Source organism: Alnus glutinosa, chromosome 2 (genome assembly GCF_958979055.1).
Source record: "Alnus glutinosa chromosome 2, dhAlnGlut1.1, whole genome shotgun sequence".
Classification (NCBI taxonomy): Eukaryota; Viridiplantae; Streptophyta; class Magnoliopsida; order Fagales; family Betulaceae; genus Alnus; species Alnus glutinosa.
In genome coordinates this window covers 27,662,072-27,689,398 of record NC_084887.1, presented here as the reverse complement: position 1 = coordinate 27,689,398, position 27,327 = coordinate 27,662,072, and the positions used below count along the sequence as shown (strand labels likewise).

The following is a 27,327-nucleotide window of genomic DNA, read 5'->3' as shown; positions in this document are numbered from 1 at the left end:
AATGCATTTACTACAACTGCTATATTGCATAATAACCATTGCAAAATACATCCAAGACTTCGTTATAGGTATTTGGAATGTCATAAAATGATGTGCAGTACATTAGGAAACATTTTTATAGGTATCATGCATCCATCGACCAACAACTCATAGATATCCCTCGTTCTTGTATGCTAGGTAGGTTCATTCAGTCCCATTTGCATTTAATCCATTGGGTGTGCCTGAAATCACAATTAAGCACCAAACTTCTATCCATTCTCCTGAAAACAAAACTCTCCACCAACACAAAACAACCAAATCTCCTCCACCCACCATCACTCTTAATCTCCTCTACTCTCTCCACCCTCTCACTGCTATCTTCCCCATCCACCCACCCTCCTTCCTTTTGAATCCATCTCATTCTATCTAGAACGGCTGGACTCAAACCCACGCCCCCAGTCTTCTGATTATGCACTCTAAACCAAATACAACCATCAACACCATTAGCAGAGCCATTATCCTTCACAGCTTTCACGCCAGCCAGGCCATACACTTCCCTTTCCACATTTGTGTTCACAGTAACAATATTGCCAGCACCACCATGATTCTCTTGTGAATGAATCTCCTCCCAGTATTGCTCTAACGTTACCTTGTAGAACAAAGCTTTCTTCATTTGAATCTTCACACTACCTTCCTCCTTTATAAATATAAATGGAGAATACCATTCCCCTATGTTAATAGGTGGTGAGCGCTTGTTACTTACTGGGAAGTCAAATTCTGGAATGCTCATTCGAAGTGAGGAATTGAGGCCCGGAGCATCCTCAAGTAGATAAGAAACAGGGCTTGTGTATGTAATTTGCCAGTATTTTCTCCTTAAAAACCCTGGAGGGAAATAGTCGGGAGCTACAGATTTCGCATAAAAATCACCGTAGTCGGACTCGTCGTTACGGATTTCTATCCGTCGGTATATGTCTCTATAGTCGAAAGTTTTTGGTTCCACATCTTGTATACTACTTTGAAAGCAACAGTTGAGCTGTCTGTCCTCTTCGCTTGAGCACCTGCATGCTAGCCTGCAAAATCAGCGGGTTTTTTAACCCTATTATATCTTGATAACTAATTAGCTTTCTAGGAGACATCAAGGAATTTTAAAAATAATACATATTAGTATTATCATTATTGTGGTGGAACAAACAATGGAGCTTAAAAAAGCAGAGTACAGTGACCATACCCTCTGTAGCGGCCTTTTGCATGGATAACATAGTAAAGGTTAGAGGATAGGGGCTCATCAAGAACTGGGATGAACAAGACATCATGTTCTATTTCTCCTGCTAACTCAAGGACATTCAGGATCTTATTTTGTGGAAAAGGAAACTTTTTCACACTTGTTGAATAGCAAAGGCCCCAACAGTACTTGTTTCCTCTTGCTCTAGTTCGTTGTCCATGATGACCATATAACCTGAATTAGGACCACTAGGTGCTGGTGTTGAGAGCTCGCTGGGGTTTCTTCTGTACTCTGAAAGATGCCTTGTAACGTACATCTCTCTCTCTCTCTCTCTCTCTCGAGTTTCTTTTCGTCATTTGCCAGTGTGGGTGTGTAAGTATAGATGAAAACCTTGAATGCGTCCAAGATAACGTAAGAAGTAATGGCTGACAAAAACAATGAAAGAATATTGCCAATCCAATATAGGATGATATTCCTTGTGAATTTCTTTTTAGGGAAAATAAGTAATTGATCGATAAGTAATATTACTCTTCACACTCACACCGGCTGATGCGGCATGTTTGAAATAGTTTTGTGTCGCAACTTAAAAACAAAACAAAATAAAATGAAAGCCGCTTAAAACATGACAAGCCAGTCGATGTGAAATAAGTGTGAAGAGTAGGATTATTCTTAGTCGATTGATCCGTCTAAAAATTGGTCCCTATATTTTATTTAAAAAAAAAAAAAATCAGTCGTCAAAATTTCAATACTTTCAAGATCAATCCCTCTATAGTTATTCGGTTTAAATTGACAGAACTTTGCAAGCAACTTACCAAATCACAGAATGTGAAATTACAATATATCCCTCTGTGGGTGTAACTGTAAGCCATTGTGAGAAAGACCAATACCTCCACCTCCACCCCCGTCTCTGTGTTGGTGGCAGCCACTCCACCCCATCTGTGGAGGTGGTTCGGCCTCCACCAATAAACATATTTAAAAAACTCTTTTACTTTTAGTGAAATTTTATTTTTAAAGATATAATTATAATTTGACATGAGTGACTTAGTAATTTGTTGATGGAATTTCTGCTATGTCAGCTATTTGGATAGAAAACTTGATGGAGAGATCGATTGATTTTTAAAGTGTTTAAAACCAGGTTCTTTTTGGAAACCGAAGGATCAAAACCTAAAGATCATTTATTTTTTCTTTCTTTCTAATTTTCCATTCTTCTTTAAATGTATAAACATTTTAAAGAAGAGAATGTATTCAATCCTTCCATTAAATCCTGAATACTGTAGTAGTGTAGTTTGTAAAGTCCAACACCATTTTTCTCTCTAGAGAAGAAATTTCAGAAAAAAGGAATTTACTATTTTATGTTTTTCATATTTGATAACTTACTGTATATTTTAATGCAAGTTTTTTTTTTTAAAAAAAAAAAAAAAAATTATAAATGACATTTGTTTATGTTGTCCATGTCATAGGAGTCGACTTCGTATATATGGGTATTAGTTAATTGTTAACTAATTAACTATTAGTTAACAACTAACTATTAGTTAACAATTAACAATCAAAAAAAAGTTAATTGTTGAATGTGACATGAAATGTTAAATATATGGAGTTTTATGACCTCTTGGTCAAAGTCATAGCCGGCTTTTCTATTAGGCGGTCGAATAATGTTAGAAAGAAATTCATGTTTTTTTAATGTTCTTTTAAAATTAATGTGGCTTTTAAAATTATCATTAGATCAAAATTCAATAGTGATCTATCACAAATACAATGATCATTTTAAAAGCAACATCAATTAATTTTGAGATGAAACAAGAGAAACATGCATCTTTCTTCTAGAGTTTATTACTCTTAGGCGGTTGCCTTAAGCCTCTAATGAAATAAAGCTTTTAAATACTAGCACTATAATTAAAACACTTTCTAAACAAAAAAAAAAAAAAACGTTTAAGGCCCAATATAGTAAAAATATTAGTTAATATTTTAATTAAGTCCTCAAATTAGGATAACAAAATTATTACTAATTGAAAGATGGAAAAAATTGATGGAAAGTCACATAGAAAAAATGCCACAAATATGGTAAAAATGTTATTCCCCAATTATGATTAAAAAAAACCATTACATTGAAAGATTGAAAGAATTTTTATTTTTTTAATTTTTAATTTTTTAAGTGTCCACATAAGAGGGGAGAGAGGAAATTCGAATTAGTGACATTCGCTTCATGAGGCGTGGTCCCCAGCCGATTGAGCTACCTCTTGGAAATAGATCGAAAGAATTTAATAGCAAGATATTAAGACTTTAAATGAAGAAATAGAGAGAAAAAATAAAAATCACAAAGATAGAGTAAACCCCACATTATACTACAAATGACTTTCTAATTAATGACCCAATTAAATATGGTAAAATTATTTAGTTTCAAAAAATTAAAATCATTAAACAACGGTAGTTTGCAAAAAAATAAAAGAGTCCTAAACTTGAAAGTTTTCTCAAATATATTTGATGAATTTTAAAAGAAGATCAACAAATAGAAGAATGTATTCAAATTGACGTACTAAATTATATAAAAAGACTATATTTTTTTTTCAAATGGTATCCCTTACAGAATTTTATTAACAATACTTGTTATAGTTGCTTAAGCATAAATAATTTTTTTAAAATATATATATTAAAATTGACAAAATCCTTCCTAAGATTGATAATGTTACAAAAAAGATTACGTGAATTGGCAATATTATGAGTTGAAAATAAGATATCAGAAAAAAAAATATAAATGTATATAAAAAACTTGATTAGTAATTTTGCATCCTTTAAATAAAAATATAATATAAAAACTAAGATTATATTATTTAATTATTATTTTTTGAATATATTTAATTAGTATTTAAATATAATAAAAAGGCTCACTTAAACTTGTTACCTTATACCTTCAAAATTTATCAAGCCGGCCTAGTCTAACTTATATTTAAGGGAAACTTCATCAAATTCCTCTAAACTTCCACTCGTTTTAAACTACCTCTCTTAAAGTTAAAATTTTTTCAATTTCAACCATCGAACTTTTAATTTGATACAATGTCCCCTCCCTCCATTAGGATTTAACGTTAAATCAGGCAGCAAAATGAGTGAAATGACCTTTATACTCTTGAAACTTTTATAAAATTTCAAATTCACACTTAATTTCAAAGTAATTTTTTTTTAACAAAACAAACTTAAAAATATTATTTTAAAAAAAGTTGACCCACGGCGGGGTGTAGTGGTGACTTTTCGGTGGGTCTAATGACCCACGGGTCAGAGCCCAAATTTTTTTGACCCAAATTTTTTTGTAACAATTAATGAAAAATAATATTTTCTGAGTGAGATACTCGTGTTAGAGATGAGTCTTCTCTTTCAGAAGTGCGACTCATCTTCCCTTTGAAGGTGAAACTATGCCAAACTCCATTGTAGACCGGTGAGACTGTCCAACATGAAATCTATCTTCTTTATTTTATGTTGATTTTGGTTTTCAAAATTGGAAATTCAAATCAAAACCCAAAAGTGAAGTACTGTTATTCATTCATTCCCATGAGACGCCACAAAAGGGAAGCAATTAAATCAGTTTTTTTTTTTTTTTGAATCACGAATAAAACATAAGAGAAGGTACATGTTGACACCCTTACAATCAAGACATTAAGAACATCATACAATGAGCATGTTGCAAACAACCAAAGGATAAGGTTTCACCATGCATGTGAATCTACTCGATCATAGATCCATGTAGCAAGAGACTAGGAGCCAGAAGGAACTTTCGATCAACTTATTTGGATAGCATCTACAAATTGAAATTGCATAATTTTCTCCAAATAATGTCATTATAAGTTTCAAAAATTGATGACTGAAAGCACCAGATTACAGCTCTCTGTCATCCAAAGAGAAAAAAGAAGAAGAAGAAGAAAAGCCATCAATCTTCTCTCATGCATCTAATTTAAGAAATTTCTTTATAATTTCCATCATCTCTCCTCCAGGAAAACGCCCAAGACAACCCCTTGCTGCTGCTATCTCATTAAACTCGAAAACTGAATCGCCATTAAAAGCTTGAAGCTGTTTGTTTCTCTCTTGTTCAATTCCCACATCATCTGTTAGGTCTTCACCGGCTTTAATGGTTGGCAGAGAAAATGGATCAAGACAAGTTCCCAAAACAATGGGCTCCCCACCTACTGCACCCACAAAGTCTTTCAACCTACACATGGCAAATGGAACTGGTTCAAAGCTGTGGTCTCCATATTCAACTGGAGTAGAATGGTCTCCGGTAACGCAAAGGAAGTATTGAAAATTTCCTGATGATTCTGCCTCCCAGAGGAGCCTGCTCAACTGTCCTATCGCTTGATCTACAGCTTCCAGTGCTTTGAATTTGTAAATGCTTGCCTTGTCATGACCTGCATCATCTATTGCCTGCAATACCAAGTATCAAGGAGACCCCATAACCATCGTAGAATTGGGAGACCATGAGCCAAGTACTTTGGCCTCCATCACCATCCAGCCTTCAGTACATTGGGGCTAGGTCCAGAGGTAAGAGAGAAAGAAAGCAGTCTCCATTACAATAGACTCGAGTAAAATGATTTTGTGCAATTAATCTATGTTGCTATTTCGTATTCTATCAAAACTTTTGAAAGAAGAAGCCCAATAGGTCCTTATTTCAGATGGTGCACTATCATCATTATAATGCTATTGAATCCTAAACCATCTCTTAAATCAGTTCATCTTCATGATATTCATGCTCTAATATAGATGAGGCACACGATCTGTATCAGTGCATGAGAGCCATGAGATCCAGTAATCCAGCTAGAACCTCAAATGCCAGCCAGGCCCTCGTAGTATTTTGGCTTGATAACAAACTTTGTTAAGATAAATTAAAATCTAGGGTGACTCTTTGAAGAGCTATTTAAGTTGCATGTGAAACAGAAGAAAGATAAAAAGAAACCAAATCATAGAAGATAATACCTTGATGTGAAGAAACCCAAAATCATAGCCATCTGATCGACCTGGTTTGCGCTCATCCTCCCCAGGCACAAAAACAGAGGGGCAAGACTGCAAAGGAGCTGAGAGTGCCTTAGTTATTGCAGTTGCTTTGGAAGTTAAAAGTGTTCGATAGTCTCCAGTTGCTCCAGGAGCTTCAAGGATATCAATACCAAGTGATAAGCCCAAGCCAGCTATAATTTTGGTGGGAGCTACCATGCATGGCCACAGCCCATGTTTCTTTTCAAATGAAGGAACCTGCAATAAACAATTCAAAAATATGACCATAAGTTACTGAATTTCTTTCTCTAGAGTTTTGGGATTTGCTTAATGTTACGTTGTAACTTTTTAAGGGATTTGTATATGGGAACTACGTATAGAAACCCCTTAGAAAATTACAACCTAATCAGATAAATCCAAGAAAACTTGAAAAAGAAGAACAAGGATTCTGCCCAAAGCAGTTATCCAGTCAAAGAATGCTCTACAAACACATGCATAAGCTTGTTTTGTGTTAAGTTAGCACCAACAGAAATCCAAGGCACACAGGATTTTCAAGCCCATGGAAACCAATCACAAGCCAACATTCATACAATATTATATCCATTTGCAGGATAGGTTACAAGAACAACAGGACGTGAGGAAATACTGAAAACTTCTGGAATAGCACATCGCTAGCAAAATTGTTTCCTTAAAACCTGATGATGCTGTTTAAGCTTAAAAAAGTTATTCTGAATTTTTTAATTGCAACAGAAATAATGATACATCCAAAAAACAATATCCAAACCACCAAAATGCAACTTATAAATTTCTATTAAGAGGTTACGAATTTTGAATACTTCAGACCTCGATTCGAATACCACAACCTCGTAGAAGGACAACATTTGCTATGTTCTTCCCTTCTGCAGCCCTCTTTGCATTTAGCGGATGAGAAATTAGAATTCGTGACATTTCCTTAGATAACTCATTAACAACTGCAGCTGTGTGCCTTGCGTCATCAGTATCATCTAGAGCTTCAGCTTGCAAAAGTAAGCGGTTGTCCTTTAACGGGTCTGTTGCTGATATATTTCCACTTAATCTTGGTCCTTTGACAACCACTCCACATCTATGTTCAGTTGCATACCTGTAGGAAACGACATTGTGTTAATCTTAGCCTAGCTTATTATTGAAACTAACGCCTTAAGCTTCAACTAAAAAATTAAGGTATGGCTTATCTCTCTCTTCCCTCTTTCTGGCCTTTTTTTTTTTCTATTATATTTGTGAGCAAAGGACCTACACATACGTAAAAGGCTGGGAATAATGTCTTGAAACTACATAATAGTAGAGGTAATTAGGCAAACCACCTTTTTAATCCTGATAAACATGCCATAGAAACCTTGTCACAGATATTTGAAACTTCAAAGTTGTTTAAAGTTTTTTAAATAACAAGAAAAGTTGATCAGTCATAGACCTCTCCACATAAAGGAGTTTGAGTTTGAGTTTGGCAAAAATCTCAAATAACTCCAATAAGGAGGCATATATGCCAACACCAAATAACAAGCAATATTGTGGCAGCTATAAGCATCCTCACCTGACTCTGACTTCATATTGAGGAAAAGATGGCAGCTTCATTCCATCTAGTGCCGCACAGAGTATGGGTCCTTCTTCTTCAAAGTGCCTGTCAGCCCTCCTACTTGTGACTATTCCAGTTTTCTCATCCAAGGTTGCAAAATTTGACTAGAGATCCAAAGATGGCAAAGAGTTATCATGCATAATAGCCAAAAACAACCAATAACTTTAGAAAAATGCACAATAACATTCTATTGAAAAAAATAAAAGGGTGTAGCCCTAGTACATAGGAAGAACACAAAAGAGATATACAAAAAAAATAAAAAAATAAAAACTCTAAGATCTAAAAAACCCAGAAAGGAGGAAGAAGCAAAACCCCCTATCACTCTTATCTAATTGAAAGTGATCTCAGAAATAATTATATCAGTTTAAGCAATGAGACTTCAGTTCCATCCAGAGTACTAGCATTCCTTTCCGTCCAGATAGTCCACATCAAACATAACGACACAATATTTCACTCATCACTGCTTTGATGCCTTAGGAAGTATAATTGGGCATAACCCGATAAATCCCAAATAAAGAGAAAACTAATACCCAAAGCTCTCTAGCAATAGCAAAATGTAGAAGGAGGTGATTAACTATTTCCCAACTTTCTTTCCACATACAACACTAATCAACAATGATTTTCTTATGCTTCCTTGGGTTATGACACACTAGATTGGGACGGCGTGGCATGGATATGTGTTAAGTTCTATATTGGGTGAATAGATTGTGAAGGAATTGTATGGGCATATGCTGTCCCACATTAGGTGTGTACTAGATGGAACTAGGCTATATAAATTATTACGAAAAGCTCTAATAGTGGCTAGTTCTTTTAAAGTATCACGCAGATGTGCCTAGCACGTGCTTGAATTGTTACAAATGATATCAAAGTCAACCTAATAATGCCATATAGCACTGGGACACTATAATGCAAACCTTCATGAAAAGGTGAGAAATTTGAATAGGGAGATTGTTACACCCCAAATTGTGGAGAAGTTGCATGGATATGTATTAAGTCCTATTTGAGTGGATAAATAGTGAAGGCATTGCATAGACATGAGGTAAGTTCCACATTGGATGTGTAATAGATAGAACCAAGCTACATAATCATTATTTTTTTTATAAAAAAATTCAGGCTATATAAAGTTATCTTAGAAAGCTCTAATAATAACTAATATTTTTGAGGTATCGCGTAGATGTGAGTAGTGCATCCCTAGATCGTTACATATCAGCTGGTTAAGATTTTATCTCATGCCACTGTCCAAGTGAAAAAAGGCCACCATTGCCACAACCTTCGGCCTTCTCCTTCCAAATGGCTCACAATGGAAATCTGCAACATTCACACCTAGACACTATATACAATCTTCCAAAACAAGGATGAGCAAAAGGACAAAAGATTAATCGTAAAATATAGACATGAAATGATATTTCTGATGCTTAAGGTAATTGGCCCTACCAGATTCCTTCATTGTAAAATACCTGGGCCAAAATATTATTATTTTTCTTCAGCCATAAGAGAAGTTTCCTTTTTAGCCAACATAATTTCATATATCAGGCATTAAGGCATAGAATTTCAAAAAGGCATCTTTGCACACACACACACATTGCATCCTCTGGCAAAGGAAGAGGGTAGCATACAAAAACTAATTCTACCCCTTAGGATAGCACAAAGCTACAACAAAATCCTAAAATTACAAAGAATATTAAAAACTTAGACCTCAAGGTTCAGACACACGCATATTACATCCTCTACCAAGGAAGAAGATAGCATGCAAAAAAAAATCCTACCGTCTTAAGATAGCACAACATCCTAAATTATATAGAGTACTAAAAAGGTTCTCCCTAGCATAATCATTTTAGAATTATTCTAGTTACCTCTTTAAGTTTAACATCCTCCAATTCCAATAAACCATCTGGGATACACACAATAAGAACTTCAACCTCCTTGAACCCAGGGTACCCACAAAGACTAGATTGGCTAAACAGAGCCCAAATTAGTTGAGAGTTAATTTTTAACAAAATAATACAACAGCTAAAAGAACAACATCATGTCTATGAAGTCAAACCATAAGATGGCAGCTTTTGTAAATCAAAATACAAAAGATTATAGATGCCGAAATCATCTATCAAGACCATCTTTGATCAAATTAACATTCAAACTTTTTATGTTAAAAGTGAAAACAAACTTACAACACTGTAAACCATAGATTCTCTTCACTAAAATGGAAACCAACATTCATATCAACCCTTAGTTTCCTCATCAAATAGACATGCAATAATAGAACCTTATGATAAAGCCCACATGTTGAAAATTCTTATCACAAATCACAGTATGATGTATTACACACTATTATACCATATGTTGTATGACCATAATTAGTTACACGAAAATAATAATAATATAAGCTGAGAAAGCAACCGTTATAATGGTTACAACTTGAAAAGGACAAAATGTAAACAAAAAATTATACTCACCTTAAATGCAATATCCCCAGGTGACATTGCCAAACCAGCACCCATGGACTCGAATGCACCTCGACCACGGTAATAAACTCTTGGGTCATAACCCAACAAAGAGAGGTGAGCTGTGTCACTTCCGCAACCCAAGCCTACCTCAACAGGATCCATAAGACCATTTACTCCAGCGGATGCGATGGCATCCAAATTGGGTACTTTGGCTGCTTGTAGAGGAGTCTTGAGTCCGAACCTTGGCAGGGACACATCGCCCAACCCATCGATCAGCACAAATGCCACTCTTCTCTTAGGCTGCTGGGGACTACCCATGTTTCTATATGTTATATTCACCTTTCTAGATTAGAGGCAATGTAGGAAACTTGGAATGCAGAAGAAATGAACACGTGACAAAATAACCTATTTCCAACTGAATAATGCTAATAGCATACTCAGAAGACAATCCAACCCTTCAACCAGCTGAAAGGAAAAAGGAAAGAAAATATAAAAACAACATTATGATGGGCTTTCATGCTAGAAATCAATGGACAATTTATCTTCATCATACCATTATGTACGTATCATGGGTTAAAAAGAAAAAAAAATTGTATAGCTAATCATGTCTAGACTGCCGAATTTAGGGATTTGCAGGCAAGCACTGAAGACTCAAATAAATGAAAACTTTTGGGTCGGAAGTTGAGTCATATAAATGAGACTGGGTCATAGGAATATTTTTAAGTTCTTGACCAAAAACTTAGATATAACATACAAAATTCAGAAAGATTAAGATCAGGTCACAAATACAGAAATAAGAAGACTACTTTAAAATTTCATTACAACCATGGAACCATATAAAGTACGTGAAAAACACGCATAATCCTCCCCCAAACAAAAAGCACATAAAAATATTAACTTTAAAAGAAGACCAAAAAACAAAAACTGGGATGGATTTTCATGATAGAATTAGAAACTGATATATTCAGACAAATGGGAAATTCCAAATGGTTATCTCTCATTCTAATTTTTTTTTTTAAAAAAAAAAAAAAGAAAAAGAAAAAGAAAAGAAAAGAAAAGCCAGAAGTAACCAACAATGATAAATTCTCCCAAAAAACACAACGACATACCCACAAAGCAACAACATCATTGATAAGCAATCAAAAGCTCCAACTCTTGACCAAAAAGGAAAAGAAAAGAAAAATAAAAAAGAATGAGAATCAGAGCAGTTCTTTTTTTTGGGTGTTTTTTTTCGGTGCAGTAAACCATCGTCTTTGAGTGGTTTACCTGAGCAGAAGTTGGGCAAAGGCTGGGTTGATTTCTGCTGTGCGTGGGTGCGTAGGTGTTTTTCTGCTGTGCGTGGGTGTAGGCTTGCTGAGTTGCTGGAATCAGAGTTGTGCGCAGAGGCTTGCTTGCTTGCTGTTTGGTTACACATCTTGGGGTATTTCTATTCAAGTACGAAGATAAGCTTATTGCAGAGCAGGTATGATCTTATTCTGATTTAGTATTGCAAGTTATAGCTGTTTGGTAGCAGGTTCAAGGATAGACCTACTTCAGTTTAGGAATTATATTATATTTGTTTATGTGTTAGAAGGATTAATTTGTACGTAATTTCATATAAACCAATTTATAATAGTGACATATGTCACTTGCATGTGAAAATCACATGTTTTTTAAATGCATGTGAGCTACCCTTTACGCCAAATGCCACCCTCATTTTTTTTTTAAAAAAAAAAAAAAAAAATTGAATTAAGGATATTTAGGGGAGAATTTATCTTAAAAACCACATGTGTCACATGTGAGTCTATTACCGTAAAAAAGGACGAACTTAAATAACGGATGGACAATATTAAAAATTTTAAAAACTTGGTTGTAGTGCATTGCAAATTTTTTCACTTTGAGGCAATATTGAAAAAGAGGTAAAACATTGGGGAGTAAAGTGTATTTTTCCTTTTTTATAAACTTGTTGAGTTCACTACTTGATGACATGTGTAGCTTGTGCTAAATTGTGAGTCACTAAGTTTTGAACTTAGTTTTTCTTTTCTACCTGTAAAACATTATTATTTTACAACGGACTTTCCTTGAGACAATGGAGACCGGGAACTCGAACATAAATGAGGCCTTGGACAAATTTGCTAAGTTTATTTTTTTAGGAGTTAGACCTTCTTAAATGGAGACTTGTGGCATGATCATCACCACCCTCTACATGCCACGTTTTTAGGGTTTGTGTAGGATCATTACCAGGTGTATTGTTGTCCTACATTCCATCGGAGATATTAGTTATCTTTTGTATTTGATGACTTTATGATTATTAGACTTGGGTTGTAATATTTGATACCTAATCTAGTGACCGGTCTTCGATCGAGATACTTGACGTTATCCCAATTTTACTAAGTTATGTTATGATGCTTTATTTTGATCTAATTATCTATGACGTGACTAAGTAGTATGGCCATATTGTGAATTTGTGATGTAAGTGAGTTTGTCTTCAGCTGTTAGTCATTTGGTGAGAGGGGTCTTAGTATCTTGTTGACTTATTTCTTAGATAAATATGTACGGGGAGTTAGCATGAGATAATTACTAATTAATTAATTTCGATTGTGTTACAAAAAGTCTATATCTTGTTATTCATGCATCAATGGAAGCAATCTTAGTGTCGTTGGAAAACTTATTCAAAGGAATACAAAGTCATATTTTATGAATACAAAAAAATACCCGATAGCCTCGATTGGAAGCTCGGTTGGTCCGCATCCGAACGAGCTCAAGGCATAAGCTTCCAATTGGAATCTCAATTCATGAATGAGTAATAAGTTCGAGATGTTCGGTTGGAAGAATTGCCAGGCCTCGTTCGAACCAGAATATTCATGAAGCTTCATTGCGATGGTCGTCCAAATGGGTTAGTGGCCCCGTTCGAACGAGATCGCAACTCTATTTTTATTTTTTTTTATTTATGTAGGGTTATGACTTTAGTTTCTATATAAACCTAATAATAATGGCTTAAGCTACAGGTTATGTGACTTTTTCTTTAGTTTTTAACGATAAATATTTGAATGTTGAGTTTTCTCATATTTTGTAAGAGTGTAAAGCTTGCCGGTTATAACTGGTCCTACTAGGCCGGTTACCGATTTTAGAAAATATTGAAACCGGTTATAATCGGTAACCGGGTTTATATATATATATAAAAACTAAAATAATAAAATTTAGGGTTTTACATTTTTAATTCCATTCCAACTTATGCCAACATATTGGGCCAAAAAAGGTTGAAATGTTTTTTTTCAAAGGGCTAAAAAAGTTTAAATTAAGCATAAAAAGTAAGCCCAACACCCAAATTAGGCCTAAAAGACCTATTTTTTTTGAAATTTTAGTTACCGGTCCGGATAACTGGGTAACCGCCAGTTATTAAATAACTGGCTACCCGGTTACCGGAGCCTGTTGGCGATTTTGGCCAACCAGCTACCCAGATTACGGTTACCAATTTTAGCCAATAATCGATAACCATAATCGAGTTTTCACTCCTACTATTTGCATCAATTCATTAATTTTGCGAAGAGTTTTGATTTTGCGATAGTACTTTCATGCTGTATCAAAAGAAAAGGAAAAAAAAAGAACAAGAAAAAAGAAGTAAAAATAGAAGGGAAATGATTTTTCTACATCACATTAACCTACATCAATCTTATACTAAGACACATAGGGTATAAAACCTATGTATGTGAGTTTCATATAATATAATATAAGAATAACACATCTGCCGATTCATACACGCAAGAGAGTACAGACGATCTCCTGGACCCCACAGAACCTAAAAGGCTAAAATCATACGGGCGTTTGGGGAGAGACTTGTCAATATTACGTGCCATGGAAGTTAGTTTACTCTGTGCCCCGAAAAACGGTGCCAAAACCCGAATGCTGCTTTATGCCAATTGAAGCTAAAAGAGAGTTCAGAGCTTCCTCGCCGCGAAAGCACTCGGCCATAGCATCTCATTCCTCAAACGCAAACTAAACTAAATAAAATGATCATGTCACGTCTGCTTCGTTCACACTCATCGTTCCCAAGACTACAGTAAGTGCTTCATAGTTGAGACATTTAACACCCATTTGTGGTTTTGATAGTACAATAAATTCTGTTGATTTTTTTTCCTTGTATTCTCATCTGGGTTTTTGCTGAATTTCTTGAATTATAGTTGGCTGATTAGTTATCTGTGATGTGTTTGGCAAAATATGTTGTTTTTGTTACATGGGTTTGTCTGACATTGTTGAATTAGATGAGAATGTGCATGAAATTTAAGTATTTTTGTTGTGAATGTACTATTGCTGCGTTCGTTTGGGCTTGATTCATTTTTGTTTAATTGTTATTTTTTTTAACCGTTTTCATACTTTAGCTTGGAAGATCAACGACGAAAGCCTTTCACTATATGTTTATAAGCTATGAGGTTTTATATTGTCATGAATTATTCTTGGCTATTGTTGATATTTTACCATTAGTGCAAAATGTGCATTCTACTTCTGCTTCTGCTTCTCTTACTTATTCTATTAATACTATTGTTGTTGTTGCTACCGATAGAAGATTAATTAAATAATTAAATTTCCTATTAACTTAAACTTTTGAGAGAAGAAGTGATTTTATATGGTATCATAGCAAAAAGTCATGAGTTTGAACATTCTTTCCGTCATTTACCTCTCATTTTAATTAAATATTTTATATGTTGGACATTGCTTGTTAAGGGAGAGTTTGAGCCTATACCGGAGAGTGTTAGAATATTAATTAAATGATTAAATTCACAATTTCTTATCAGCTTAAACTTTTGAGATATGTGGTGATTTAATAGCAACTATCATTATGATTATTATCACACTCTCTTCCTCTTCCTACTCTCTTGCTAGGCAACTTTTGAAATTGAAATATACTGCAACCCCACCTCAATTGTTTACTACCTTAGCCGAGGCCCTAGAGCAACTACTGCTGTTACTCTACGTATTGTCCCTAAACTATTTGCAAATTTTGTAGCCAAAATATTCTGTCACCCTCCTTGTGATGTCTTCGTTCTACCTTTTAAATTGATTTCTAAAGTTTGGAAATCTTTCTTGCCCTGTTTTTTTTTTCTTTGAATTTTATGCATAATGAGAGATACATTGCAGTGACACAATCATTACTTTTTCCTTATTTATTAGAATATTGATTAAATTATTAAATTTATTGTTTCCTATAGGTTTAAGCTTGTAGCATAAGTGATGATTTTAACATGATATCCGAGTTGATAACCCCAAGGGGTTGACTCAAGTGGTAATGGCATTGGTCTTTGTGGTAGGATGAGGTCTAAGGGTCGAATTTCCTTCGGTGCAAACAATTCATTTGGGCTAGCCCGCCGATGAAGCTAGAGTATTACCCGATCCGTGTAGAAGGGGCGCTTTACACAGGTCCGAAGTTTACCTTACGTGGGTGGGTACACGAAGTGGCTGTGCCTTGGAGGGGTTCCTTGTCATTAAAAAAAAAAAATTTATATCCGAGTTGATGTCTTGAGTTCGAACCTTGACTCTATAGTTCACTCCTCATTTCAGTTAAATATTTAACGTATTGGACTTCACTTGTTGAGTGAGAGTCTAAGCCTACACATGAGAGGGAGTGTTTTCTATTAGCTAAGCTTTTGGGATAATTGTGATTTTATCATTCTTTATTCTGTGTGTGTGTGTGTGTGTGTAGTATGTGGATCTTAAAAATATTATGTTATTTAGATGACATTCCATTATGCCATTGTTGCTACTTAATTTTGTAAGTAAAAATGGATTTCCTAATGTCATAGTTATATCTGCTATGAGACAGTTTGATGACCATGTCCAGAAATGGAAGATTATCCTCAACAGGTTCAAATATGGTAGGTGAATCCTTGAAAGCTGAGGAAGCAGAGACAGTAACGGTCACACCACCTCCAACAGAGAAGGTAAGTTGACATGTCGTTCACTTAAAAGTGGTTAATTTCCATTTAGTTGAATAGACTTTCTCTGCTTTCTGACTCTTACTTGCGCATTTGATTAAGCTACTCGTTTTGGGTGGAAATGGATTTGTTGGCTCACACGTATGTAGAGAAGCTATGGAGCATGGTTTGACTGTTTCTAGCCTTAGCAGGTACTCTTTTTTCACAAGATATCTATAAAGACCCATTGTTTATTTCAATATTTATAAACTTAAGTTATACGTATTTCATCTACTTTTTAAAATACATCGACATAGAAAATCAATGTTATTTGCAAGCATTTCCTAACATGCCTTAGTTAAGTGTTTTTTTTTTTTTTGGAAAGTTGATGGATGCTTTTATCCTGTGCTGGTAACATGTGTTTTTGTAAACACACACATGTAAATGTATATAAATTGAACTTGTTTGTTTATTTTTTTATTTTGTCCTATAAATATTATTAGGTCCGGGAGGTCATCTGTACATGATTCTTGGGCTGACAGCGTGGTCTGGCATCAAGGTTTTTCATTAGTTGTTTTAAGTTTTTTGCCTGTTCAAATTGTTGAAATATGAAGTGTAAAATACTTTCTTCAACTACAGGAGATCTGCTGTCACCTGAATCAATGAAGCATGCAATGAATGGAGTGACCTCTGTGGTATGATATCTACAACTAATACTTTTGTGACTTTCCTTACATACAAATATTATCACCATAGAATGAAACCTAATAGAAAATGATTTGGGTTTTGTATGATTTTCCATCGCGAACATGCTATATTGCCAATCATCTTTTTTGTGGAATAATGCTGCTTCATTTGTCTCTAAGGAACTCTTAAACTTAATTTGGCTTGCTTTACATAGTGGTAAGCTAATAAATAAAGGCTGTATTGAATCACAAGTACGGAGAAACCATACCAAAGAATAACTGTGAAAAAAATCGTCCAATGATCCCAAACAATGCCTAGGAGGGGGGGGGGGGGGGGGGGGGGGGGGTTGAATAGTTGTTTTGCAATAGTCACTACCAATTAAAATTCCACAACCGCACACAATATCACCAAAATTATGTAAATAAATACATCAAACAATTTTGGTGAAAAAGTGGAAATCTTTTGAAAAACTCTTCAAAAGTAAACCACTACGGGGAAACTAAACTGAGAAAACTTTTCAACTATAGAATAATTAAATTACTCACAGTTTATACTTATAAAACCTTTGTAATCAAACCTGATGTGTACCTCAACAAATGACCCATTTGTCTGGCTAATTCTTCTATCAAGCTTCCTCTTGCGTCCCGGCATTCTAATGGCTAAAGGTTTTGTTTTGTTTTATTTATGTTTTGTTGTTGTTGTGTGTGGTTTAACAAAATCTAGGAGAGGTTAGAGAATGAAGGCATAAGGGTTCTAAGGTTTCTCTCCAAGATCACAAAATAATGGCCTCAAGGTCTCTTGAAAATCTTGCATAAGGAGGCCTATATAGGCCCCAAGAAAACACAAACTTTTGATTTAAGTCGGTTTATGAAAAACCCAATTTTAGGCAGCAGCGTTGGAATGGGTTTGTGACACGTTCAGACAGGAGATAGGGTTTCACAGTTTCTTAGCTGGCGGTGTTCGAATGTGGTGCAATCGGCTCTACAACTGAGTGTCTTGGACTAAGCTTGAAACCACTAGCATTTGAACCCTCTGCGATCGATCTTGCTAACGGAAATCTCTGTGAAACCTTGAGAAAAGATCGTGTTCAAACATTCCACGATCGCCCTTGCTACCGAGGCTCTTGGTGGCTCTTTGTTGTCAATCCCGCCTGAACGTTGTTTGATCACCTCTGCGATTGAGCTCCTCGAGTAGCTTAAATTTTTGCTTCTAAAGAACCTCCGTCCGAACGTACTGCTATTGGGACTGCGTCCGAATGACAGCTTTTGATCTTCAAGTTTAGCCTAGTTTTGAAACTTCATCTTAGAACAATCTCAACCACTAGACTTAAACTTGCAATACAATAGAAATTGACACAGAATATGCCAACAACATTAAACCTAACAAACTGTACGTTTTAAAGGCCCAAAAAATTAATGTTTGTATACTTTCTCACTTTCCATATCCATAGAGATTGTTGTAGCGATCTCTTTTATGTTCTTTGACTTATATGAAAGGTGCAGTGCCTTAACTTTAAGCATTTCATATTAGGTTTCATATTCTGTAATGGATGTTGGGGCTGATCATGTGCTTATACTTCTTTAGGAGGGTTTAGGGGGGATTTTTTGGATGTTTATTGTTATGGTATATTCTTGATTTTTCAATAAAAAAATAATTTTGAAAATATCACCAACTCTTCTGATTTTACCATCAAAAGGGTTGTGCTGGTTTTCCATACGTTGCAAGCTTGGATTCTAGCAGTACGTCTTAATTGTTTGTCCCTTCTACTTCACTTTAACCAAATCTGGTTCTTTAAAAGAGTTGGTAGTGCTCGTGGTACTCACAATTCTACAAAATTTGTTGCATTTTTAGATAAAAGTTATTGTGTGCTGATTAATCAAGGTAGATATTCTATTGTTATGTATAGCCAATAATATTTAGGATGGGCGTGATTTTCTACTTCTCCTTGGATCTGATCTCTCTATCTCTCTCTTCAAGCTATTGGGTTCATGTTATTTATTTATTTATTATTTTTATAAGTAAGCTTATTGAGTTCATAGATTATATGTTTGCAAATAAAAATTATGTGTTTCTCACCCAATGAGTTTCTCTCTTGTATACTTGGGTGCAGTCCCCAGGTGTCTTTTTATTGATTTGGATTACAAATCAATAAAGAAAGGGACAGATTTGGTGCATTTCTTTATTTAATTTGAACTTTATAGATCTCTTGTGTTGGAGGTTTTGGCTCAAACTCTCATATGCATAGGATCAATGGAACTGCAAATATAAATGCTATTGAAGCTGCTGCTGAGCAATGTAAGCGATAACTTTGTAACCAATTTCTTTTCTCTTTTTAGTAATTGCATGTGCTACGTACTTTTTCAGCTGTTGCCTCTAATTATTATTCTATCATGAATGTTAAAGGAATTTGTAAACTTAGACTGATTACGTAATTGGAAAAAGAAAGTGCAGGAAGGGAAAGCGTGCTCTAGTTACAGGGAAAAATAGGCATTATTAGATAGTTTATGAAGTACCAGCTAAATCTTGTGTTTTCCAAACTTCCCTTGTGTTTTTTAGCAGAGCAGAATGCTTTAACATATAACTGTGATCTCTTTAGCATTTTATGCACGTATTCATGTCCCTGAAATAGATTTCTTTATGGCCCACCATATCTCCATATGATTTTCAAAATTTTCTGCAGTTTATTTTTTAAACTCCTTACTGTGTGTGTGTGTGTATTTGTTTGTTTGTTTTTTTTTTTTTTTTTGGTGAAGCAAATAAAAATAAATAAATAAATAACAGGTAAGTGGCTATGTGTGTACTAAATTTATGTATTTTTATGATTTCCATTTCCCAAAAGGAAATTTGTTTTGTTTGCAAATGAAATATGTTTTAACATAGTCAATCCTAAATGATTTTTTAGTAAATTTATGTTTGCAGTCATAGTCAGGCTGAGCAGCAACATGTAAAAGCTTGGCTCTTTTTTCTAAATGAATTTAAACTATGGCTCCTCAAATTGTCGATTAAATAAAATTGAGACTACTTAGTTGTGAAATGCATCCTAATCTGATATGTTCGTTTGTCAAAAGATGTGGAACTATTGCTCAATCTTCATCTGTGAAATGCACCCCAATGAGATATTATTTTGCAGCCCATTTATTTGAGTCTGTTTACTTTTTATGTTTCTATAACATCAACAATGAGAAGGTCATGTCAAGAACTTATAACTTGCCTCATATCTTTCCTTTTGGTTCAACATTCTGGAACTTTTATTCATGAGTTATTTGTGACTATTGATGTTAATACCATCAACATCATGGCATTGATTTCCATGCTCTCAATCAACTTGTTTGACTAAAGTGGTTTGGTTGTGTGCTGTCTGCATCATTTACTAGATTACTTTTATCCTTCCTGCAAACTGGGTAGATAATTGGTTATCCGGAGTGAAAGGTTTATAATATGTTCAAAGAGAAAAAATCTTTTGTGTGTGAATACAAAGGCTTGTATTGTTCATTATTATGAGTAGATAATGAGTACTTAGTCACCTGGCTTCTTATCTGCTTTGGCTTCAGGTGTAAAAAGATATATATATATCTCTGCTGCTGACTTTGGTTTGATAAATTACTTACTGAAAGGATATTATGAGGGGAAGGTACTTTCTTGCTTTTGTCATTTGTCTATCATTATTAAATCGCTGAATGTCAATGATAATTGCCCCAAAAAATGTTTGAATTGTTCAATTAAGCATTGTTAAATATGATATATAGAAATCACAATGATTTCCTGCCCTCATATTTCTCCTTTATGGAACTATCACATAAGGTGGACTGGTTTATTCTTCCTTCTAACATGAATTTTAACAATTTCATATAATAAGATTTAGGTTAAGTACCTCTGTAAATTTGATGTGAACTGAGATTTACTAGGTAGATATATCTATATATTGTGGATACATTATCCCATTGTCCCCATCCTTGCTTAATTGGTTGTAGGACCTCTCGACGTAGCTTTACATCTTGATATTATCAGAGTTTGTATGCTCGAAGTTCATATCTCATTTTGTAACACCTGAACATTTTAGTTTTCTATCCTTTTAGTTCCTTTTTCTGATGGAAATTTCTTTCTACCCGATCTGATGCAGAGAGCAACCGAAAAGGAGCTAATGATTAAATTCCCCTATGGAGGTCAAGCTCCTCACTTTCTGGCTTACACTCATGATATTTGAATTTATCTTATATAACATGGTGATGGATTATAAGTTATAAAAGCTAAACTTAACCCCAAGGGGTTGGCTCAAGTGGTAAGGGCCTTTGTCTTTGTGGAAGTTCCATGAGGTCTAAGGTTTGAATCCTCTTGGGTGTAAACAATTCCTTAGGACCAGCCCGCTGAGGAAGCCAGAGAATACCCATTCTGTGTGGAGGGGGCACTTTATACGGGTCCGAGGTTTACCTAACAGGAGTGGGTACACGAAGTGGCTCTGCCTTAGGAGGGTTCCTTGTCATCAAAAAAAAAAAAAAAAAAAAAAGAAAAAAGAAAAAAAAAAAAAAAAAGGGTTATAAAAGCTAAACTGGAGAAGGTCAAGGTGTTACTTGATACTATCTGTAATAATCAATTATTTGAGAACATCTTCCCTTATTGGCGAGGATTGATTATGATAATATGAAGAATCATTTCCTGAACATTTTGGTGCAAACAAAATTTTAACCAAACAATTGCTTGCTCTGATCTGAACTCAAGGGCTTCCTAGGCTCAATTGCTTCGAACAAAATTGACATCTGCTTGTTTAAGTAATAACTAATCATTCAAGATCAAGGGAGAAAGCAGTTTTATATTGTATTTTTAAACTCTTTAAAAAATAAAAAATTGTTGTATGACATGAAGAATGTAATTGGTGGAGGCACCTAAAGTGAAGGTTCTCTCCTTCTCACTCTGTCTTTTCCTCCCTCATCTTTTAGCCACTCCTAGGTAATTTTGTCAGAATTATTGTGTTTCCATCATTTGTATGTGATGCATGAATAATTTTTAAAACAAGTTCTATCTTTCAAGTTGTTAGGTTTTGTGTTGGCAAAATTTTGTGTCAAAACAAATTGGTGTAAGTCTAGGTTTTGTTAGACTAAGAGCATTCCCAATAGCCTCTTCCCTTCCTTACATATAAGAAAAATGTCACAAAAAAATCACCAACAACAGACACCCTATCCGTTCCCTAAGCATTGAGAATGCTACAGTTCTACTCAATGTGTAAGGAACCAAAAGAGCTTCCATATTTATTATTTTAATTCAAAATATTTCTCTTTCCTCTATCATCTTTTTGCCTTTTATTGGGGATTGTGTTGGAATTTTGTGAAGAAGGTGATGGTAGGTAGGAACTCATATTTGTAAAGAAAGAATATTTAATTGATATAAGGAAAGATAAGGGAAGCTATTATGGAGTGTATTTGGATAAGGAAGCAAAAAGTAGTCTTGTTCCCTAAATTTAAGGAAAATCAAAGGAAAAATGTTGTGAATGCTCTAAGTTAGCACTTGATTTGGGATTCAAAATCTTGGTCAAAGTTGGAGAATCGAATGGCTTGATCAGTACCTCGGTTGGTGGACATCTGAACAAAGGGATTTTACAAAGAGATAAGATTTTAGTGGTAGAGTCATCCGGTCGAATCTAGGCCAAACGAGAATGTTTAGTGTAGTAATTTGAGAGTTCCTGAATAGATCGGTCGGACTGATGGTCGGTGCTTGTCTGATCGAGAGTACTTATATGAACAAATTGAAGAGTTCCAGAATATCCCGGTCGGAGGGACGATCTGTGGATGGTCGAACAATAGAACTTCAATGATGTCACAGAACAGCCCATTCGGACTCACGGTTGGTCATGGTCCGAACAAAAGAGGAAACTGTCACATACCGAATTACTTGGTCAGACTCACGGTTAGTGACTGTCCAAATGAAAGGAAGATCACATATTGGGAGAAGTGTCTTGTTGGAAACAACTGTCGGACTGCGTTCGAACTCCTCTAGCTTACAATATGTGAAACCCTAGCCTCGTCCAAATGAGCTAGTCTTCCGTCCAATCACCGCCTTAAAAAATTGTTTTTCCAAGAAACTGACTTGCACTAAAAGATTATATTTTCCTAGGGCATATAAATCTCAGAGTGCACGATTTCCCATAGACAGACCATTATTTTGTGTGCTAAGAGAGACATGTTGCATTCATTTACCTTCAATTTTATATCTCTCTTGGACTTTGTTTAAACCACACAAATTCCTAAAACCTTCCAGCCACCAGAGTTCCGGGTTGCAAGAGAACTTGATAGAAGAATTAACCAAAGTTCTGGAGCTATTGTGGTAGAGACAAACAGATTATTTGTTGGGGTACAAATCATGTTTGATTACAAAGGTTTTGTAAGTATAAATTGTGTGTAATTTAATTCTTCTATAGTGGAAAAGTTTTCTGAGTTTGGCTGCATCGGAGTGGTTTTACTTTTAAAGAGTTCTTCAAAAGGTTTCCACTTCGTCACCAAAATTCTTGCGTTTGATGTGTTTATTGCTTTACATAATCTTGGTAATATTGTGTGTAGTTGTGGGATTTTAATTGGTGGTGATTATTGCAAAACACCTATTTACCCCCTAGGTGTTGGCTGGGGTCATTGGGCGTAGTTTCACAAGTCATCGATATGTGTCTTATATTTCTTTTTAATCTTCAAGTTCTGTTTTACAGACTGAGACATTTAGGATGGAATTTTAATTTGTTGTTATGCACTACTCCAGTTTTACTGGACCCTTTGATTACTTTACCCTCTCATTTTTTATTTTTTAAATTATAATTGTTACAAATATTGGAAAGTATGCTTTCATCAATCAACATACAGGGGATGGGTTGGAAGTTTGCTAGGGCTTTAAGAGACAAGGACTTCAGCTAATTTTTCTGAGGCATGTATTGTCCAATTTATCATGAAACCACATGCTCTGCAATTCACCCGACCTGCCATTCAATCTATATTCACTCCTCAAGTGTTTTAAATTCTCAAACTATTTAGAATGATCTAAAACATGATAAAATGTGTAATTTCTTTCTTTGTCTATGGTTTTTCCACTATCCAAGTTAGTCATTATTCTCCAATGTATTTCTGCTATATTACCAATTAATCCTTAAGTTGTGTTAGAGTACATGTCATGACACAATATTCCCAAATTCTTAATCCTCGATAACATATAAATATTGATATTTATATATATGTGCTGACTGGAAACTCCTAAATTTGCTTGTTCTGACAGCTTTGGTAGTTGATTGTTTGCAGTAGGTTAATGCTGATAAGAACCCGTTTCTTATTTATTGATTTATTTTTTCTTTTCTAAAGAACAGGTGTAATTCTTCGGCCAGGTTTCATACATGGGACTCGCCAGGTTGGGCGCATGAAGTTGCCTCTAAGTCTAATTGGGGCTCCATTGGAGATGGTAAAAAATGTGGTTGTTTGTTTCTTTCATTGATCTGTAGATGTTCACTATCCAATTTGTTTTCACGTTTTGTTCATATATGTTTTTTCATCATAGTGGAACCAGTCAATGGTTGCCATACATAACAACAGCTAATGTGTGTACAGCATAGCCAGTCCACTTACCTACCTTAAAAGAGTTTAATTTTTGATAAAAGTCAACGAATTTTGTTCATTTGTTCATTAAGATTACAATGTGTACGCAGTTGGAGTTTGTTCATTTTGCATCTTATATATGCACTTGTGTAGTTGTTGTGTACTTTGACAGCAGTCATTCTGACAGGATAACAACATTATGTGCAAAACTCTTCATTATTGATCTGGCCTTTGGTGATGGACTTTAATTATTGTATTAATAGCTTTTTAATATGTATTACCTGCAGGTTCTGCGATATGCAAAACCGCTAACCAGAATCCCTCTAGTTGGTCCACTTTTTACTCCTCCAGTCAATGTGACTTCAGTGGCAAAGGTTGCTGTAAGAGCTGCAATAGATCCAGCATTTCCTCCTGGAATTGTTGACGTATATGGTATACTACAATATGGAGAACAAAAGTCAGGCTAACCATTGTTAGGTATTCTGAATCGTTTCCTCGAGTATAAGATCTCTGCGACTGAGCTACCCACGTCTCTTAGTGGAATAGGATTCTTAAATCTTGATGCTGTTCCTGATTAAGGCAACTATCTCTTAAATTCTAATTGATGCATTTTTTGAGATGTTTATGTGGATGAAGCAATAATATGTGTCAGTTTGGCACATTGGTATTTTTTTTTTCGTTTCCTTATTCATCGTCTCAAATTGATTCTAGATTATTGGTTGCCTGTGAATGACATTTTGATAGTATTACTTTTTCTTTTGAGGTCAAGTGCTGAGGCAAATGCTTACTCTCAAATGCTTACTAATTAAGGCCTTGTTTGATGAAACTTGGAGTTGGAACCATTCTTTGTTGAGTTGTTAATGGCAGATATGCCTGCCCCAGGAATTCTTAGAGAAGTAAATGATGATGATGAGAAGGAAAGAAGCTATCAATGTCTGATTCCAGACTATGGGGAAGTGAAAAAGTAGATAATAGGAAGACCATAAATTCTTTGTCATATTGGGAATAAACATATGAATGAAAGGTAAGTAACCTATAATTTGAAATAAAAGGATGATATAGGCGATGGTTTTGGTTACATGTAGGGAAGAGCAAGGGCAGTGTTTGTGTGTGGGAGTAATTAGGTAGCACTGCTAGGTTGAGAAGACTATGCAAGTATGCATAGAAGTCGTGTCGTTTAGAAGTAACCGACAATAAAATGACGTCGTTTCTAAGTAAATGACGTCCGTAAATAGGTGCTTTCTTAGTAGTGATGATTAGAATGCATAAAGAGTATTCATCATTCTTGGAGTGTTTTTTAACAAGGAGAGGCCAAGATGATATTGCAGGCATCTTGTTTCAAGCCCCAAATACTGAGGGGATATTATCTATCTTTTTCAATAATTCTTATTTTACTATATCCCTGCAACCAAATATGTTTATCTGCATCCTTTCAAATTCAAAAAGGTTATAATTATGTTCTTGACATAACATGATTATCCCATTATCGGGTGCATGAGGTGGATGAGATATCTTTTATAAGTGTCTGATGCTGAGAGAATTCCCATTCAGTGATGGGCTTTTGCTTGAACAGAAAACTGCCTTCCCTCCCAAATTATATCTTGCATTATTAGACTATTGGCAAATTATTCATTCCACAGAGTAAAAGAGCTCCCTTAATTGGTTCAAATGACAAATTAACAATCAGATCAATAAGAGCAAGAATTATTTATTAAAGAAAGGGCGAAGTACAAGAAAAGCACAAAATTAATTTATTTTGGGAGAATCTTGGGTCTCGAACAGTGCATGATTCGATGGATGATAGAGAAAGAGAAATTTTGGTTCAATTCTTAGGGCTGCCTCGACGAGCTTCATTTGTTTGCACCAAGTGTATTCTTCACAGCATCAACAGCCTCTTGCGCCATGGACTTCGTCTGCTGTCCACTCTGCAATTAATAGAACTCCATATGTAAGCAATTAGCAACAAAATGAGTTTATGTTAATCCATTTGTCAACTTAATTAGTTAAAACATTAATGTTGAACCTCTTGGCATGATTCCTTGGCACCTTGGGCAGCATTGCCTGTCTTCTCCATCATGCCGCTTGCCTTTTCCTGGAATTCCAAACATCCATCAACTTTTCATACATGAAGAGATCCAATCATCCATCCGTGCTATGTACATCCACTTAGATGGATGTATCATGCATGGCTAAGATATATATATATATATATATATATATATATATACACATGCATGAAATGGAACATATATGTATAGTATAGATAACTCACCTTAGCTTGGCCCTTGGTCTGGCCAGCTTGGTAACTCGCATTCTGGGATTGGTCCATTTCTTAGCTTCTGTTTGGAACAAAAAACACACAATATTTGCAACTGAGCTGCGAATTAACTAACTTCAGCTTAATTGGGTGATCGATCGATGCAGCTCACAATGTGATTTGAGGGAAGATTTATAGGATTTTCAAACCAATGCATTGCTTTGCACGTGTATGCTTGTTGGCCACTTTGGCCTTTGGACCAGGAGGGATTTTAGAGGGGTATGGACTTTGTCTTTGACAAAAACAGTTGGCTTTGGATTAGAGAAAAGTAAATGTTATTGAGTTTTTCCTTTCCCTCTTGCAGTAATTAGCCCATCTGAGGCATTTCAGTGTCTCTTTTGCATGGCTGTAACCCGGCGTCATGCCTGGTCGCGGTCGTATGTACCCTATCAGCGGACGACATTTAGTCAAAGATTGTACCTTGTTAGTAAAAATCGTACATAAGGAGAGGACATGCGATCATTTAAGGTACAATCATTTCAATCATTGAAGGATTTTCTGTTGACATTTCCAACAAGTCTCCGACTAATTTTACTCATTCTTGCAAGCGTTTGTTTTCCGAGTTGGTACTTGGTCGTGCGATTAACTGCATCATCAATAATAACTTTACAAGCTCAGTAACATCCTAAATGTCCCAGGACACATCACTTG

General features: G+C 35.2%; 2 protein-coding genes and 1 pseudogene across 7 annotated transcripts; 1 reads left to right on the top strand and 2 right to left on the bottom strand.

Moving 5' to 3' along the window:
* Positions 1-12: 12 nt before the first annotated feature.
* On the bottom strand, positions 13-1,547 carry LOC133861882 (uncharacterized; annotated as a pseudogene).
* A 3,398-nt stretch (positions 1,548-4,945) lies between these two features.
* Positions 4,946-11,611, bottom strand: LOC133859162 (uncharacterized). 2 transcript variants are annotated; one of them, XM_062294486.1, is made up of 6 exons: positions 11,492-11,611; positions 10,235-10,690; positions 7,740-7,885; positions 7,016-7,292; positions 6,158-6,430; positions 4,946-5,608 (listed from the first exon to the last, which is right to left on the bottom strand). In XM_062294486.1, exons 2-6 carry the CDS (start codon positions 10,541-10,543, stop codon positions 5,129-5,131), a joined length of 1,485 nt encoding a protein of 494 aa, XP_062150470.1. In that variant the 5' UTR covers positions 10,544-10,690; positions 11,492-11,611; the 3' UTR covers positions 4,946-5,128. The 2 variants fall into 2 exon arrangements, with proteins under 2 accessions (XP_062150470.1, XP_062150471.1); XM_062294487.1 differs by lacking the exon at positions 11,492-11,611 and adding an exon at positions 11,335-11,479.
* Positions 11,612-14,058: 2,447 nt separating this feature from the next.
* LOC133861063 (uncharacterized protein At1g32220, chloroplastic-like) lies at positions 14,059-25,034 on the top strand. 5 transcript variants are annotated; one of them, XM_062296762.1, is made up of 11 exons: positions 14,059-14,264; positions 15,511-15,619; positions 16,064-16,140; positions 16,237-16,325; positions 16,617-16,672; positions 16,753-16,808; positions 19,002-19,095; positions 20,352-20,431; positions 20,921-20,963; positions 24,134-24,225; positions 24,647-25,034. In XM_062296762.1, the coding sequence occupies exons 2-11, from the start codon at positions 15,571-15,573 to the stop codon at positions 24,824-24,826; spliced, it is 816 nt and encodes a 271-aa protein (XP_062152746.1). In that variant the 5' UTR covers positions 14,059-14,264; positions 15,511-15,570; the 3' UTR covers positions 24,827-25,034. The 5 variants fall into 5 exon arrangements, with proteins under 5 accessions (XP_062152746.1, XP_062152745.1, XP_062152744.1 ...); XM_062296761.1 differs by lacking the exon at positions 15,511-15,619 and having other exon boundaries at positions 14,060-14,264; positions 16,050-16,140; XM_062296760.1 differs by lacking the exon at positions 15,511-15,619 and having other exon boundaries at positions 14,060-14,264; positions 16,041-16,140.
* The last annotated feature ends 2,293 nt before the right edge of the window (positions 25,035-27,327 follow it).

Bases quoted from the DNA above. Each gene is read 5' to 3' on its own strand.
- LOC133859162 (XM_062294486.1), bottom strand. From the start codon at position 10,543: ATGGGTAGTCCCCAGCAGCCTAAGAGAAGAGTGGCATTTGTGCTGATC. The intron at 7,886-10,234 runs GTGAGTATAATT...TTGGATCTCTAG, and splicing joins CTGGGGATATTGCATTTAAG to TCAAATTTTGCAACCTTGGA. The intron at 7,293-7,739 runs GTGAGGATGCTT...CGTTTCCTACAG, and splicing joins CAATATGAAGTCAGAGTCAG to GTATGCAACTGAACATAGAT.
- LOC133861063 (XM_062296759.1), top strand. From the start codon at position 14,215: ATGATCATGTCACGTCTGCTTCGTTCACACTCATCGTTCCCAAGACTA. The intron at 16,141-16,236 runs GTAAGTTGACAT...CATTTGATTAAG, and splicing joins CACCACCTCCAACAGAGAAG to CTACTCGTTTTGGGTGGAAA. The intron at 16,673-16,752 runs GTTTTTCATTAG...CTTCAACTACAG, and splicing joins CAGCGTGGTCTGGCATCAAG to GAGATCTGCTGTCACCTGAA.